Source organism: Gorilla gorilla, chromosome 11 (genome assembly GCF_029281585.2).
Source record: "Gorilla gorilla gorilla isolate KB3781 chromosome 11, NHGRI_mGorGor1-v2.1_pri, whole genome shotgun sequence".
Lineage (NCBI taxonomy): Eukaryota > Metazoa > Chordata > Mammalia > Primates > Hominidae > Gorilla > Gorilla gorilla.
In genome coordinates this window covers 74,561,782-74,580,252 of record NC_073235.2, presented here as the reverse complement: position 1 = coordinate 74,580,252, position 18,471 = coordinate 74,561,782, and the positions used below count along the sequence as shown (strand labels likewise).

The following is an 18,471-nucleotide window of genomic DNA, read 5'->3' as shown; positions in this document are numbered from 1 at the left end:
AATTTAAAAGCAACAGAGCAGAAAGAAAACACCTTTGATTGTCTAGGGAGACCACAGTCCATGCATCCTCCAGGACTTTAAATTCAGGGGATCCCTCCGTGATGATTGGCTCTGTAAGAGGAAAAATATTTACTGCAGTGACCTCATCAGATTGTTAAACGTTGTTTCCGGCTGATTATTAAAAAAGAGAAGTTTCTCCTCCCTCCCCTCAAGTGCTTCCCCCACAGGCTCATGTTGTCATCTTGCAAGGGTTGATAATTGATGTTGCTTACATAGTATACTACAAACTAAACAGTAGGAAGAGGAAACACTACGCCATTCAAAATGTATGAAGTTGCCTAGTTCGTAATTTTTTAGAGAAAGAAGGGCATTTTAATCAAGCTTTAATTAGGACCCCGTGGATAATAACCACCCAAACACCAGTCCCTCTTATAAATACCAATTTTTAAAAAAATATTTAAATTTTAAAAACATGCTCGAGATGTTCATTCATCAGCAAATAACAATTTTCTTATTTCACTCTAATTGCTTCTCCATTAAGTCCCACAGTCAGAAACAGGATGCCTTTACGGCCCTAGGTGACTGGAATTTGGTGGTGATACCAATCACAGGATCAGCCAAGAACGGGCCACCAGAGAGCACATGCCACTTGCTGACAGGGAGCAAGGGACATAATCGTGTCTAGTTACTGGGTGTTAATGAAAAAACAAAACAAAACAAAAAACCCAACACCACATTATGCTGGTAACAGAATTAGAGGTTGGATGGCTGCCTTCTCCTAAATGTGTCGGTAAGTATCTGATTTAGGAAGATGGGGCTTGAGGATATTATTTAATCAGATTTCCAGTGCATCCGAATTATTTCATTACACTGATTGGCTTTATTGGTCCTTCACCGGACTGCCGGGCCTAGGCCAGTGGCAAAAGCTTCCACCAGGAGCTACGCACTCACTCGGAAGAGGAGCTCAATTTACCTATAGTGAATGCCATGCCCTCCTCCATGGGTAGATCATTGTCATTTGCTGCAAAACAAAAAACATGGGGGGTGAGAATAGGAAATGGGGAGGACAGAAAAAAAACAGATTACAGGGGTCAGGCCCCTTTAAAAAACTTGGTCGTTTTATTTCTCTTCTTTTAGAGAAGGAAGGGTAGAGATTTCTGGAGTCCTGGATAGTGACCAGGAGTTAAACACGGGGCTACTGGGCCTGAGTCTTTGCATTATCTGTGCTCTGGGTCAAGACTCCCCCAGAAGAGTTTTCCAAGGCCTGGCAGGGGCAGCCTGGTTGTTTCAGACACGTCAGGCTTCCTCTCCCCCTCTCCCTGTCCCCCAGGCTACTAGGTCTCCCAGCCTACTACTGGGTCCTGAGCCTTGCCCACACCCCTCACTCAAAGAAGTCCTGGGGAAGGATGCAAAGGAGGGCAGCCTCCTTTGGTGCAGGTTGTGGGGAGCAGGGGCCTGACTTCAAATAGCTTCACTCCAGACATTGGCACCAGGTAGGGCACAAGGCTGACAAGCCGTTTCTGCACTCTCACCTGAACCTCTTGAGCTGCCTAGGTGGGGGCTCTTTGGTCCAAAGAGGGTTTGGACCTGCTGGGTGTCCAGCGATCCTCGAGGGCATGGGTCTGAAAGAGTAGTCCTTCTATGGACCAATCAAGTCCATAGGGGCACAGGTCAAGGCCCCAGGACCAACTTTCCTTTGGTCCCTGTCCAGGTGTGGACCTGCCTTGAGGGTGCTCCACTGAGCTGCCTCCTACCTCAACCCAAATCCTCCCACCCCTCTGGGCCCACCCCTGTCTTCTCACTATAGGGTGCATACCCAGGCGGTGAAAAACAAGAGATTCTGGGGAAGGAAGACAAGGGTGGGCATAATCTAGAAATGACTAAAGAGTACATGCTGCTAAATACATCAGCTGTCAACGCTGTGTAGGATGTAATGAAGTTTAACCACAACAGTCAGCAGCTAGAAAAGGGGGTAGAAAAAGAAAAACAGAAAACAGTCATATGTGCATGCTGCTGGGACATTGATGCAGTGGCGTTTTGTTTTCAGTAACTTTTTCTACACAAATATCCCTTGTGCCTTCCAGCCATGCACCCTTCAGGAGAAGACAGAGAGCAAAATAAACCTTATTTTGGGATTGAAACAGCTGGGCTCTAATCCAGTAACACAGTAATGTCCCGGTTAAAATTAAGCAGACCCCCCTCCCCTGCCCCCTGCACATAAACACACACACAAACACAAGGTCGATAATGCAGATTCCAAGTCAGAGGAAGAGCTTCAGGGTCAAAGCTGCCACATCTTGATCTCTGATCAAGAAACAGCCTCCAAATGAACTTTCTTACCATGATGCCAAATTTCTGGATGTCCATGAAAGTAAGATCCTATTCCATGTCCCACAAAATGTGGACAGACTTGAAAACCATTCTGATGAGTTATGTGGCTTTAAAAGTGACCAAAAAATATTTAATTAAATTAGATAAGTTTTTCAGGCATACTAAGATAAAACAAAGTCAATTTAAAATATTCTCTGAAAAAGAAAAAGTCAGTAATATTTAGAGTCAGATAATAACATTCACGTGTTTTCATTACGCTGTAATAATTTTAATTTTTGCTGTTGCCTGCAACCACTCTCTTTGGATATATGAAGAAAGAAGGTACATATCTATCTAACACAGTCGTTTGAGTCATTTACCTTTGTACAGCATTCAAACAAAGCCACTTTTAGACAACAAATGAGTGTGTATACACACATAGTGATTGCCATACATAACCGGGATATATGTGCATATAATGCAGGTCATAAAAACCTGCCTGGCTTTTTTGAGGTTTCACAAAAAGACTATAAATTACTCCTGATTGGGGAACCAAATATAAAACAAATTACAATATAGAAATATTATTTTCTACTTCTATGGTTCCCTTTTTCTGCTGTATTTCAAAGTGTTATACATTTTACCAACAGGCACACTCAGACGAAAAGCTCAATCTACTTTGTCAATATTCTTGAAATACTCCAAAACCGTGAGATCATTTGAGAGTTCCATTCAAGACCTGCACCATTAACAAAATTCATAAAGAATGCTTTTTAATCACTAGGATGCTTAACATAAGCTAGTATTGTGATTCCCAATTCTTAGTGCTTCATTAGTTACTTCATTACATGTATGTGGAGAAGTACATTGCATGCACTACATTAGTTACATGCAAATGTTTTACATTCCATCTGAAACCAAGCACACAGACTCCAATTCTAAAATCTTCATCTACAAGATTGAAAAGTAGTCCTTGAAATCAGCTAACATGTTCATTTTGGGGAGCATCAGACAAATAAGAACATATATACTATTAAGAATTTATATTTTCATGTGGACAAAGGGCAAAATGCCCCTAACTCTAACACTAGATTGGGATTTACAGGACTACTATTTCAATTATTAACAGAACTAAGTTTCTAGATCTCAAACTAGAGTCTCTAACAGACTCTAAGTTTAGTTTAACATGAACCCACAGGCTTTCAGCCAGCATCTTTATGGCCATTCATGTTTATATGTTTTTCTAAATAATTTTAACCATCCCCAGACTTGTAAGACAGCTTCACTTAGACCTGAATGTCACTATAACCAGCAGATGGGCAGCCTCTTATTCAGATTTAATTTTGATGTAACTGTTAGTGCAGAAATAGGTAAGCTATACCTATGTTGAGGACAGGAACGGTAAGTCAAGGTTTTTATCTCTTACGTTGTACTTTATGGTTATTTCTGTGGATCTTTGGTGGGCAAGTATTTCTATTTGGTGTTTCCCAAGGTGTTTTTATTTGTGCCACACAGTTTCTGAATAAACACTGAGGATGAAGAGTGAATACAGGGTGGAAGAAAGATAATTAAATAGGACATAATAATCTAGACTTTTTTTTTTTTTACAGGAACAGTTTCTCCCTAAATCTATAAATTATGTTAGTTCAATCCCAACAAACCTCAATGATTCTAAGAACACTCAATATAAACTATTCTATTTTCTCTTCTAAAAAAAATCTAGGTTCTTTTTTTTTTTTTTTCAAAGGATCCGGCTGATTGGCAGGCATCACAGCTACATCTTAAATGTGTGTTACAATGGCAATCTTCATTTTAATTTCCGATGAGAGGAGAGGAAGAAAGCCCACTCTGAAAAACACTTAGGGTCCCTCCCCCCATCACACCTCTCGTTCCTCTGCATAAAAGAAGCTGTGCAATTACTAGGTGGCTAAAGATATCTAAGAGCATTCTCCTACAACAATTTACTCCGTGGGTCCTGCTGGAACTTCTGGCTCCAGGAGTATCATAGAATCTGTGTGTCATGGATGCAAAGGTTAGAGGATTTCACAGCCAGGTGGAAAGAGGAAAAGAACAGGCCAAATTTCCCCCAGTTCCCTGCTTGAGCACATCTTAATGCCTGACTCTCAGGAGCTGAGTATACACTCCTGTTTGCTTTGCAGAGTATTTTCCTTCTGGATTGGTAGGTGGTTTTTAGCACTTACTGGAACTAAGTCAGATAGAATCTCATTAATATTCCTAATTACTGTTTAAAAGCATTCCCTTTCTATTATTTTGGAATAAATGGGGAGCACAAGATTATTTACCTGATTGTAGGGTTTAAATCCAAATTCACAGAGACAATCCAAGTGACCAGTAGTAGCAAATTTCACTCCTCTAATATGAAAGAAAGTACTGGTAACCCTAACTGTGGCATGGGGAGTTGGAGTGTGTCTGCACCTCTTGACTGGCATGCTGGGGAAAATGGAAACAGCAGGGCAGGCAGAAGCACCCAAGTACTCCCAAACACCAGTCACCACAGGCCATAACCCTTTTCTGTGCACAAGAGTTTTCTTGCCCTGGACATTTCACGGATAAAATCTGTCTTTGCTCTGCTGAAACCTACTGAAAAGAATTCTCCTGGTAGTAGATCTTCTGATTTTCTCTAACTAAAAATCCTTTAAGACAGTGTGACATCTGCCCATGAACCCAAGCACACTTATGATTTGAGGCCTTTTATATGGAATATTTGGAGAGGGAGAGGAGGATACATAAAGGTTGTTTATGAACTTACTTTCCTATTATACTGTCTTGTTACAATTCATGTTGTAGTTACAGTTTATACATGAAAAAGATACCTCTTTTAAGGAATTTCATCTTGTGACCATTTTCTTCAGTTTAATTCCTTTTCATGAGGCAGTTATACTCAATTTAAATGTCATCTAGGTAAATTAAATTTCTTAATACTTTTCAACTAGTTTTTTGACTAAAAATACATTCCCCAAGAGGGCAGAGGAGTACTGTGTTTACGTACATGCTGTTATAAAGAAATAAAAATGCACATGAAAATAGATTTATTGCCAATTTTACATTAATCCTATAAACAGCACTAATCTCCAAATAGTCACATCTCTAATAAATGATCTCAAATGGCATGTTATTTCATAAGTTATGAAATTTTTCTTTACTCTTTCTAGATATTTATTTTAGGCAGTAGTTATGAATGAAGGAATGCACAAATCCAGGGATTCCTTCTAATGAAAAGGAATGTTTAAGTACAATTAGTAATATTTTTGAAAGCCAACAACTGTTTTCCAAAAAGTAGTAGATTTTTTTTTGTTTCAAACCAGATCACAAATTACTGTATTTTTCTTACAATAGTGCTGAACTTTTATTTGAGGTTTTCTGTTTCTGAAAAGCAGACATGATGGATTGAAATAAAAGATAATTTATTGCAATGCTTACTTTCATGTGCAGAGAGAAGCAGTATAATTGTAATTTACAGTAGCTGTCAAGAAAAATCCATCACAGATGACATTAAAATGACTTATTTTGCCTGAGCCACTTATTGTTTAAATGTGCGTAATCTAATAGAAAGAGATTATTTTTTAAAAATCTGCTTTATATTGTTCCAAATTAATATCAAAACATATAGTTATGAATTAAACATTAAAAACCATTTATTGATACTTTCATCATGACATTTACAAGTTTAAATTATTTTTGATTGAACGGTCACATATTCATGATGCATGAATCTACACATTCACAATATACTCATATGTATAGATTGTATAATCTAGAGATAATTATAAAAATACAGATTTAGAAATATTTTAAAGCAAATGGAGGTACAGTGAGTCTAGTAACACTAAGACCTAAAGATTACTAGACATTCCTCACAAAAGGGCCCAGAGAGAACTCTTTCCATTAAAACATTTTAGCTGATACTTCCTCAAAGACATTAGCTTCTTTAGGTTTCAGAGGAGAATTCCAAAATTTCCTGTAGAGATCTCAATACTAATACAAGTTGCTTGTTCTTTTCCTAGTGTATCAGTAGAGAGAGGCTATGCAAAAGATGGTGAATATCTTAAAATAAACAAGACCGAGTTGAAAGATGTTTGTAAACCTTTGGTCTGTAATGATTTCAAGTACTTTTGGCTTAAAGGTAAATATGGTTTGTTTACTTATTCCCCTAAGATTTTGCCAGAATAAGAAAAGGCAAGATAATAGGTGTCCAGAAACACTGCTTTAACACATCAGAACAAATATTTGTTAGAATCGGGGCCAGTTTCCTTTCTAGTGGCAGACATAAACCATCTAAATAATGAAATGTATTAGGGTACAAGTAAAAAGTTCATTGTCTGTTATTTTCCACATAGTTTTTTTAAGTGCAGTTGTTGGGACTGACTGATCTGGTTTTCAAAAAAGCTTGTACATGCAAATTCATACTCTGTGAAAACTGACCTTTGTATCCAGATAGCTAAAATCCAATGTCACTTTCAATTCTACTCTTCTTCTTCTTCTTTTTTTTTTTAATGTAGCTAGAATTAATGTAGTGAATATGTAATGAAATGCATTATCCTGCATGGAGATTTATCAGATTTTCCAACTGAATGCTATGCTTTGCTAGTACTAGCTGGAGTTCACCTGCATGTTGGTGTGGCGTGTGGCTCTTTTTTGTAAAGAGTTAAGTCGTACACAAAAAAAGGGAACAAAGGTCAGCACCCAGCCGCCACTTGAATGTGAGATTTTTCTTTTTATTCCCCTTGATGTATACTAGGCTCTGTGTTATTAGTCTTAATGATGGAAAATTGTAGTGTTGATACAAATCTTTTTTTCAAAGTAGTAGGCGGGAGCTCCATTTGTTAGTAAGTTTTTTTTGTGACTAAAAGCCATGGACAGTACATTTATGTAGCAGTAAAAGGCCTAGATGCTCTTTCCATAGCAGAGCTAATTATTCCTACTGTGACCTTACTGATCTAGCCTGTTCCTAGTACATCTCATCTGCACGCCTGTTCCTCTGTGTAGATGGTGTCAGAGAATATGAAAAACCCTATAATGAAACCATTTTCATGATGGAGAAAGGCTACTGGAGTTGCACTTGCTACAAAGAGGCTCAATTATATGAGTAATTGTGATAATTTTCTACATTCATAGCCTTCAATGGGGGAAAAAGAATGAGAGCCACAAAGGAAAATTACTTTAACAAGAAAGTACAGAGAGTAAAAATGGAAGAAGAGACAAAAAGGGGAAAAAATAACCAGAAAAAAAGTTTAAAAAATAGATCTGGAGGGAGGAATAGCGAGACAGGGAGAACAACAGAAATGCTCAAAAGCCCATGTGCAGCTGTGTTGCACAATTAAATTGAATTTTTTTTTCTGCAGTTGATGAATGTGACTACTGCAAATGTGCCTCTGTAGTTAGCTATCATTTGTTGTTCCGTGACAGGAAAAGGATAATTACCTCTCAGAGAGAATCAAAGGCTGACATGCCCTTTAGACACAGCCATGAATGCAGAGCTCGATAGAATGCTTGAATAAGAATCTAGTGTTCTCTGCCCCCTTCTACTGAAGAATAAATTTTGTTAAAATGCAAGAGCACCACCAGTAAATTTGTTGAACCCTAGGTGTTCAAAAATATGAGGTGCATCTATCGACTCATCCCATTTGCAAAAATAAAACTGCATTTTGAATTCATTTCTATTATATTCATGGACAGTAAGATAGTGAGATATGCATTAAATTTCTTTTCCCAGTAGGGGTCTGATTCAACATTTCCTATGAAAGAACAGAGAGACACTATCCTTTTTTCCCAGGCTAGTTAGCCTATAATTTAAAACTGTCAAAAACACAATTTTGTTCAAAGTCTTCAATAAAAGCTTCTCAGATATAACCTAAAGAGATTTTACTAAAGTTTGATTCAGACACTGTTACAATATTTTTAAAGCCATAAATACATTTAACTGATATTTTACTGGCTTTTTTCTTAAAGTATTTGAAGGCTTACGAAGAAAAAAAGGCAGCATCTTTTCAAGGTGACTAAGCCTTCCATCCTTTAGACAAATGGGAAGTATTCAATGGTTCATATTAATGAGAACAGTACTTTAAAGGGTACTGATGTGATCATCTTTAACAGAATGCATTACTTTAGAATGAAAACATATATTCGGCATGTATACTTCAAAACAGTTATGGGGGAAAAAAGACCTAAAAGTAGGTAACAGATTATAAAGAAAAGTCTTAAATTCAGAAAACACACATACACATACATTCAAAAAGTAAGGATAGAATACTCTGTGAAAAATAAACAACGGTTTACAGGAAAAATGAACCAGACAAAAAAAGAACAGAAGATCACCGTTTCAGGCTATTTGTTAATCTACCAATTTGAAGGGTAAGGCTTGCTTGAACTAACACTTTATTATCTTCATATCACATAAATATATTTCACTTCATTCCTTTATAAAATTTAGTTTTTCTCCTGTCTTATTAAAAACCCCAGGGTTGAGATGCTCATCCCCTTCTTAGGTACTCCCTTCCATATTTGGTGTGATTTTGAATAAAGGGAAACTATAGACCAGTATGTCAAGCTAAAACAAAAGCAGCCATGTAAATATTGCTTGCTCCTTCTATAAGTTTCTTTGCTGACCCTGGTATAATTCATTTTTATAAAATCTTTTTTTTTTCAACTCAGGGAACAATATTGCAGCCTGGCAGTTCGCATACTGATATCAGACTGAAATGATGGTTCTGAATCATAAAACATGTCATCAACTTTATACCAAGCCACCAATAACCTTTGTACCATTTGCCAACCCTCCCTTTACTTGTCAATGTAAGGCTTACCTGATTGTGTTTCCAATTACAGAGAAGGGAGCCCCTGCTCTGCAAGCTGCAATTGCTTCATCTCTACACCTCCTGGCAACCTCCACTAACTTTTTACCACATTCGTCCACATTGCCCACCAAAAATGTTTCAGAGGTGTCTCCATGGTAGCCATTGTAATAGACCTAAACATAAGCAGAAATTTAAAAATATGTCCTTGTTTAAAAATCTACTTTCCTAAAGTATACATTGTATTCATTTATGTATTTAGTAGACTCATGTGTTTTACCCTTCCAGAATTATTCATTTGCCTATCAAAAAAAGAAGAAATAGATACATTGAAACCTTGCAGAAATTTAAAAGATGAAGTCATGCAATGATATTGCAAAATTTAAAAACAACTATGTTAACTAGTATGGTTATTTCAGCATTATGATGAACAATACTACTGTAATATTTTGATTCCTCACTTTATTTCTGAGAAGACAAAATTATATAAGCAAAAATTAGTAGCCAAAGACCTTGATCTACAATTACGACAATAGGTTTAGAGAACCAAGAAGTATTTAACATAGTGAAAAGTTTCTTCAATGTCATGAAGACTTACTTGATTTTGTATTTACCAGTTCTACATTTGAAGTGATATATAATGACAAGAAGAAGTAAGATAGACATGTCTGTATTCTAACAAACAAATAGGAGAATTCAGTTCTAAGAATTGAAGTGGTTCCATATAGGAATGAAATGTGTTACAGAAAAATCCTATGTCTAGAAGTGAAATTTTAATCAAATGTTCCAGACAGCCGAACGTTAACAGAAAGCACTATATATGGATATCTAAAGAATTAGAATATAATAAAACAAGCTTAAAAGCACAATTACAGAAAGTATAATTTTATCAGTCTTCAGTGATTCAGTTGCCAAGTAGGATCTTGAAAGATACCAGATTCATTATAAATCAATGATAACCAAGCACTATAGTAAATATAAAAGGCAGAGGCAACTGTTTGGATACTGATCCTTTGATGTAGCATGGAATTTGCTACTTTGCATAAATTTGTCCTATCTAATTATTTTTCACATTTCTCTTGCTCATAAGGTAGAATGTAGAAACTGTTATAAAAAAGATGTTTATATGAGCTTTCAGTCTGTTGTGATACTGAATTAATGTCTTAAATCTGTATACTACTCTGCATTTCTTAAAAAATGCTCTCATATTCTGTGAAGGAAGCAAGAAAGGTCTTTATTAGATCTTCAGTTTATAATTCAGGAAACTGAGGCACAGATAAGTAACTTGTTTAAGGTTGGTGGCAGAATATAGAGGTAGATTCAGGTTAATATGATGGATTATTGGCTTCTAATCGAGTGTTTTCTCTACTATATCAAATTATCTTAATTACCTTGCAACAGAATAGTGTTTTATACATTTACTCCCACTTACAGTCCTTTGCAATCCAGGAAAGTACGAGTTTTTATTTTATACACTTGGCAGTATTTCACTTTGCTTCATAGGTTGTACAATTTTGAAGTAGTTTGAATGTTAATAATGAAATTATTAAAAGTCTTCAGGAAACTTAGAAAAGGAATAGAGTATTCTCTTTGGACACATTGGAAACAGTAGGGAAGACTATGCTGATTTCGTTCAAAAATTCAAATTTTTATATTCTTATATTTCATTCAAAATACAAGAATACTATTTCAAAATACAAAATATGATTTCATTCAAAATACAAGAATATAAAATTTGCTAATATAGGCGTAGTCAAGAAAATGTATAAATGAATGTTTATATAACTGCTTTTTAAGTAAAAATGTACTATTTAAAAAAATCTTTATTCATCTTTTCATATTACTTTTCCCTAGCTTTGAAAATGATTACTTGAGGCTGGGTGCAGTAGCTCAAGCCTGCAATCCTTTGGGAGGCCGGGATGAGAGGACTGCATGAGACCAGGAGTTTAAAACCAGCTTGGGAAACACAGTGAAACCCCATCTCTACAAAATTAGAAAATTAACCAGGTGTGGTGGCACACGCCTGTAGTTCTAGCTAGTTGGGAGGCTAAGGTAGAAGGATCGCTTGAGCCCAGGAGTTCAAGGTTACAGTAAGCCATGATGGCACCATTGCACTGCATCCTGAGTGACAGAGCAAGACCCTATCTCTGAAAAAGAAAAAAAAGAAAAGGAAACAAAGAAAAAGAAAAAGAAAGGAAGAGAGGAAGGGAGGGAGGGAGGGAGGGAGGAAGGAAGGAAGGAATATCAAAATGACTATTTGAGACTGGTGCGGTGGCTCACACCCATAATTCCAGCACTTTGGGAGGCGGAGGTGGGTGGGTCACTTGAGGTCAGGAGTTCAAGACCAGCCTGGCCAACATGGTAAACCCAGCCTCTACTTAAAATACAAAAATTAGCTGGGCGTGGTGGCGTGTGCCTGTAGTCTCAGTTACTGGGGAGGCTGAGGCAGGAGAATCACTTGAACCCTTAAGGCGGAGTTTGCAGTGAGCTGAGATCCTGCCATTGTGCTCCAGCCTGGGCAACAGAGGGAAACTCCGTCTAAAAAAAAAAAAAGACTACTTAAAAGATTCACTATATACAGAAATACAATACTTTTGAAAGTCTGTGGCAGTCATCTACAATTTCTATTTATACCCATAAACTAGTCTTGTCTTGTACTTCATTTATTTATTTATTTATTTATTTATTTATTTATTTATTTATTGAGACAGAGTCTCACTCTGTCACCCAGGCTGGAGTGCAGGGGCGCGATCTCAGCTCACTGCAACCTCTGCCTCCCAGGTTCAAGCAATTCTCCCTGCCTCAGCCTCCTAAGTAGCTGGGATTAGAGGCTCCTGCCCCCACACAGGGCTAATTTTTATATTTTTAGTATTTTTAGTAGAGATGGGGTTTCACCATGTTGGCCAGGCTGGTCTTGAACTCCTGACCTCAGGTGATCCGCCCACCTTGGCCTCCCAAAGTGCTGGGATTTCAGGCGTGAGCCACTGCGCCTGGCCCTTGTACTTCATTTAACAAATATTTATTGAGCAACTACTATGGACATCGCATTGTCTTTAAGAAAAACATTTTTCAGTTTTAAAGGGGGGAAGGAAATCTAATTTCTTGTGATGTATACTAGACGTCAATAATTCTAAGATGCAATGAGTATTTTCTGATAGAAATATAGGATCTGATAATGGAGTCCTTCACTTAATAAAATATTTTATAAGAAATATAATTTGTTAAGATATGGACCTATATGTTTCCTAGATTCCTTCACATTTCTAGACACTTGGAAATATTTCACTTTGCTTTATAAGCTTTACAATTGTGAAGTAATTTGAATGTTAAATACAAAACTGTTTATTAAGTATTCAGGAAACTTAGAAAAGGAATAGAGTATTTTCTTTGGACACACTGGAAACAGTAGGGAAGAGTAGTTGATTTCATTCAAAACATTAAAATGGTAACATTTCATGATAGGGTGACTAGATGAGATAATAGATGTAAAACCGTAAAATCAGGTACAATCCAAAATAAAAGTGTCTCATGAAAACAACTTTATTTTAGGTATACTTCATAAAATACCTCCTTCCACATGATTCTGAGTTGGAAAGATACCAACAGGATATATGTGGTGCAAGTGTTCAAGCATTTTAAGTAGGACAAAATGATACAGGAAATAGCATCAGCAATAAAAGAATCGTTGGCTATCTCCTCATATGATTGATATGAAGAAAAAAGGTTTAGTTAACTTAAACAACTAAAAATCAGACTGAATTCCACCATTGGATTCCTATTTTTATCTCATTCCCACTCCTACTTAAGTTTCATGGTCTAGATACTATTCTTAAAAACACTTCCTTATTAATAGAAATTGTATTCCCTGAATATTGTCATTTCAACTAGTTCTCCTAAGATGTTTAAATTTTGTTTATTTATTTAAAATGTATTTGTTAATCATTAGATGTACAGAATTTATTTATAATCTATGTAATCCAAAGGTATCATTACAAAATTCTTTAATAAACAGAAATGTAAAAGCACATATAATCCAAGTCTGAGAATGGTAAAAGGCTAAGAAAATGAGAAAAAGCTACATCTTGTACAATTTGAAGTCCCTATGATAAATTACTTAGGCTTGTTACTTAAAAGAAAGGCTATTAACCATTTGGTGAAAACTTAAGTTCAGACAAAAAAACCACTCTGCTTACTTTGAGCACAAGGCTCTCTATACCAGAAATGGAACTCAACGTTACCTTCAGGGATTTTAATAAATCTAGGGAACACTGCTAGCAAAAGAGTTGCTGTCCAAATAGACTGACATACACAGGCCAATGTAGCCCCTAATGACAGAGTAAGATAATGACAGGCCCCACTCAAAATCAGCAGGAAGAGGAAGATCAATCTTGGCAGAGTGAAGGAAAAATGCTGGCTTTCTTCGTGTTAGCTCATCTCATACATATCTAGCTTCAGCAGCTGCCCAGTGCTGTGGTGCTCTGCGTTAACTACACAGTGGATCAATAACAATTACACCTTCTCAAAAACATGACACATAGCAGGATTGGGTTGACATTTCACTTAGGCCAACATTGATCTCAGTGCATCTGATTGCAGCCCTAAATTCAAGTCAGGCCTGGGTTTACTTGGAATAAACACAGAGTTAAAGACAAAAAAGGAAACCAGCTGCTTGCGTCTGGGTCTAGAAGTAAACAGCACTTCCACTGGTGCAGTTCACATTTTCAATCCACTCTTCCTGTTGCTACCAGCAATTCTGAAGTTGATCAAAGACAATTTTTTATATGATTTACTCACTGTGACATCAATGTTGATAATATCTCCATCCTGAAGAGGTCGACTAAAACGTAAACAGAAAAAAAAAATAGTGATAGACAGATCTCAATAAAAGGAAAATAAAAATAAATACTTAATGACTACTGTCACAAACCCAATGGGATGCAGTGATAATTTGGAGTGAAGGAGGACTACACAGGATAACTAAATCTAATCTTTATTTCAAAAGATGCACTTGTTACCTTAATTTTGCCAAGAACCAAAACAAGAGTTGATAAGAAAAATTTGCCACATTTGAATTTTACCACTTATATGATTAAAATCTAAGAAGTAAAAGACATATGTAATGCGCAACCCCCATTTAGATTATGCACTGCTTTAACAAACATTAAATGGTGGTGGTGTATCCATTTAGAAGTAAAATACTTCAAAATTTCTGTTTTATCATAATCAATTTCAGAAGTTTACCGGTGGGTTTCAATTGAATGATAGTGTCTTTCAACATATGTTACAGATCTTAGCTTCATGTTTTAGTTTCCAAAGGAACAATATGTTATTAAGAACTGAATACCTGTCAGGAATACCATGACAGAGCACGTTGTTTACAGAGGTACAAACAGATTTTGGAAAACCTCCATAGCCTAGAGGTGAGGGATAGGCATTATGACTGATGATTTCCCGATGAACAAGAGCATCTATCTCTTCCGTTGTCATGTCAACCTAAAATGTTAAATAAAGAAATTGTGCAGCAACAATTGAAGACATTTCTTGTATTTATCAACTATGCTATAGCAACAGTACTTCCATGTGAGACTGTATAAATTTACTATGATAAACTTATGGTACAACATTTGAATTAATTATGATTAGTGTTAGAATCCTCAACTGTGCCTTGTGGACAATCATTTGGGCATATGATGGTGTTATGGACCATTAGGAAATAGAAATGTTAAACCCTACGATCCTCTAAATCATTTGTGAGTCATTAAATGACATAACTCCCTTTTGGCCTGAGGATTTCAAAATTATGTTCTTCGGCAATTCCTTGCTCTTTCTCAATGATTGGTGCCCTGGGCTACCCAGCGCATGTGAATAAATGCTCAAAACGTTCATCAGTTGAACCTTGAAAAGCTTGAAAAGTAGGTCAACTCGCATCTTTTTATCTCAGTAAAACATTACAGGGGTTTTGCAGCAATGGCATAGAGATTATGGTTGATATTTAAATGAGTGAGTCTAATATAGTTTGTAGAGATTTGATTTTAAGTAATCTTCATTTCTTTCATGTCTAAATAAATATATTTTAAAAAATATTTTTTCCTTACTAAAGGTATTCCAAACTAAATTGCTCCCAAACTAAAAGAAAACTGAAATTGAGTTTTATAAGTATGTGAAGACTATTTCCATAAACTCCATAAACATAAATAAAATTCTAAAACAAAAATAAAATCTTTTATTAAAAATTAACCATTTCTTCAATAATTTTCTTCATTTTGTATATATACATTATGTTTAGCTGTGTTGTAAGTTTATTACACAGAAGATACTGTGAGTGATTTTATCTTTGAGTCTCACTTCCTAAATTCTGCCCACCTTTTGGCAGAAAATAGCCTCATATTTTTCTTTTATAATCCTTATACAGAAGGGTGCTTCAGATTATTATGAAAGAACTAAATGAAAGAACTAAATCTTTTTTTTTTTTTTTTGAGACGGAGTCTCACTCTGTTGCCCAGACTGGAGTACAGTAGCATGATCTTGGCTCACTGCAACCTCCACCTCCTGGGTTCAAGTGATTCTCCTGCCTCAGCCTCCCAAGTAGCTGGGACTACAGGTGCCTGCCACCACGCCTGGCTAATTTTTATATTTTTAGTAGAGGTGGGGTTTCACCATGTTGGCCAGGCTGGTCTTGAACTCCTGACCTCAAATGATCCACAGCCGTGAGTCACTGCGCCTGGCCTAAAAGAACTAAATCTTGTAGTAGGAAGTTGTATATAATTACACTGCTATATTACCTACAGCTTTGTGTATGTGATCTGATCTTTCTTTGCAGGGCAAATGCAAGAAAATAGGAGACAAAGGACAAGGTAGAGCAAATCTTCAAGCACACAGAAATAATGTGGGGAGTAAAAGCTGAAACTACAGGCAGGAGTAGGGGGGCAAAAATCAAAGCTGTCTGCCATTGATCAACTTGGATAGGTTGACTGAGACCAAAGTATCTCTAGAATTCTGCTAGTTAAAATTGAATTTGGATTTTAAATTACTTCTTGAATAAACACATAAAATAATAAAATTCCTTTTCCCCATCCCAAGGCTTTACTTAATTTTTAAAAACAAATTAATTTAAAACAAATAAATTTTTAAAACAAATTAGATGTCAACCTAAAAGAAGAGTTAAGGAGAAGGAAAAAAAGAGGAGTGTTTGTTGCCCCTTATGTAAGTCGTTCTGAGGCTTGGTGAGACGCCACCTTTAAACTCTTCCCAGCCAAGAGGAGGACGTGGCGGGCCAGCTGACAAGCCTGATGAAGCCCTTGAATCTGATCTTCATTCTTAACTTCTATGCTGTCTCCCCAGTCTGGTACAATGCCTGTCGTCACATAGTCTGGCTTCTTTATGTGCTTGAGGAAAAAGGATTGAAAACGAAGATCAGAACCCAGCGCACGACAATGGGATCATTTTTTCAGACACAGCCTCCTGCTTCATGGAGCTCTGCCCTTCCTGCCGGAGCACCGACCTCCGAAGCCAGCACAACAGACCCTCCAGGCTGCCCCCAGTTCCTTCCCCTGCCCTTTTGAACTTAACATTGCCTGTTAGTGCTGCCTCTGGATGGTCTGTTAACCTTACCATGCTTTGAGTCAAACTGGACTGAAGTAGACTTCTGGTCAAAACAAACAGTAGTTTTCTCTTTTTCCTCCTCCCAACCCAGTTAGAAGCATATTCACCATTGACGAAAAATAGCACCAAGCTTCCAATTCACCAAATGGTTAATTAAGAGCACTTTCATCTTCTTAACACAAAAATATAATTTATGCAAAAGATAGCTCCCAACACCCTCTCAAAATGAATATATGTAAAAAGGCTGACTGTCAAGTTCCCTAAAGCCTATTACATATACACTTTTCTTACATTTTGCAACCATACTTACACTGAGACACTAGAATAAAATGAAACAAGTTTTATTCTTCAAGTACATAAAAATTACCTAGAACATTTCCATTATTTGTCAAGAGTAAACAAAAAGCCACCCCAAAACTCAAGACGTGCAACCCTGATCACTTTTGCAGACCATTCTCCACCATGGGCAGTATTCAGGAAATAAATACCATCTTACACACAAAGCTTCTTTCAGTCCCAAGGTTTTGCACAGCTCTTTACAAACTATTTATAGTTTATAATGCATTACAAACTATAAGCATTATTGGACAGTCCACAGTTAGGCTCCACAGCAGTTTGGGACAGGAAGCTGAGGGAGATAACACTCTTCAATTGAAACATTGCAGCAGCTCTGAAAGGGCTGAGGTTAGGGCTCTCTTCTTTGTGAAGCCTGTCCTGCAGGAGTTACGGGTCTTCACTTGCTCCCCTGTTTAGATGGGTTTTCTGATACAGGTAACACTACTGCCTGGTTTGCCACAGCTGAGCTCCAGAGGAACAGCTACTCTCCCACAGCTACACCACAAATGCCCACAAATGCTCACCAGGTCTCCCCCAAAGAGCCTGTGTTCTTGTCTCCACTCTGCTCTGTGATCTGGCAAGGTTATAACTCGCAGGCAGAAGGGCTGTTGGGCTGTCATGCTGAAATTGACTGAAATGGCTAAAACAATACAATTCACCTCACCAGAGATTTCTTTTTCTTTTCTTCTAAGGAAAAAAGTGTCAATTTTGTGACTAATACCAAATTCTCACTCTCACTGTGATGGCCAGGCCAGGGGATACATCCTGGTGGCCCTTCTGTGTCACTGGCCTTTGCCATAAAAGTGGGCCACTCACCTTCAGAAGTATAACATACTAAATATGGGCTCGCTGTAAACAAAGTTCATAAAAGGGAGAAAGCAGATGATTTTTGTGACCAATCTATATTTCTTTAGCTACTCTCCTTCTTCCTAAAGGGCTCACTCGCACACTCCCTTTATATTGCATTTTGAAAAATGGATAGATTGCCTTTCCACAGAATTGCAATCTCTGAAAAAAAAAAAAGCCAAGACTGCTCTGAGACATATTTTATTTAATTTAGTCTAAAAGACAATTCAAAGACACCAGCATCAATAACAAGGAAAATGTAAGAACAGGCTTAAAAAAATCTAGTATGTTAGTTTTAAGTAATCTCTTTTGAATCATCACAATTTTATAGTCAATTTTTTTCTCTAAAACAGTTAGAAAACTACATATGTATAGTTTTATCTTCATGTTAGAAATTTAATATAGAAAATTTCATGTTAAAAATTTTAATTCTAAATACTCTAAGCAATTGAAAGCTTAGAGCTTTGTTTTAAAAAATTAATGCTATAGAACTGGAGGATATTAAAACTTCTCAAATCACAGTTTTAGATCACAAACCTAGTTTGAAAATTAAAACCCAAATGGC

General features: G+C 36.7%; 1 protein-coding gene across 1 annotated transcript in view; it reads right to left on the bottom strand.

The window, feature by feature from the left end:
* METAP1D (methionyl aminopeptidase type 1D, mitochondrial) overlaps nucleotides 1–18,471 on the bottom strand; it is an 82,034-nt gene that overhangs the window by 2,189 nt on the left and 61,374 nt on the right. Inside the window, exons 3-9 of the mRNA XM_004032788.3 lie at nucleotides 16,358–16,507; nucleotides 14,467–14,615; nucleotides 13,917–13,959; nucleotides 9,135–9,298; nucleotides 2,341–2,438; nucleotides 974–1,021; nucleotides 33–111 (exon numbers count right to left, since the gene is read on the bottom strand). Coding sequence (XP_004032836.1) covers nucleotides 33–111; nucleotides 974–1,021; nucleotides 2,341–2,438; nucleotides 9,135–9,298; nucleotides 13,917–13,959; nucleotides 14,467–14,615; nucleotides 16,358–16,507 — 731 coding nt within the window. The remainder of the gene's footprint in view (nucleotides 1–32; nucleotides 112–973; nucleotides 1,022–2,340; nucleotides 2,439–9,134; nucleotides 9,299–13,916; nucleotides 13,960–14,466; nucleotides 14,616–16,357; nucleotides 16,508–18,471) is intronic.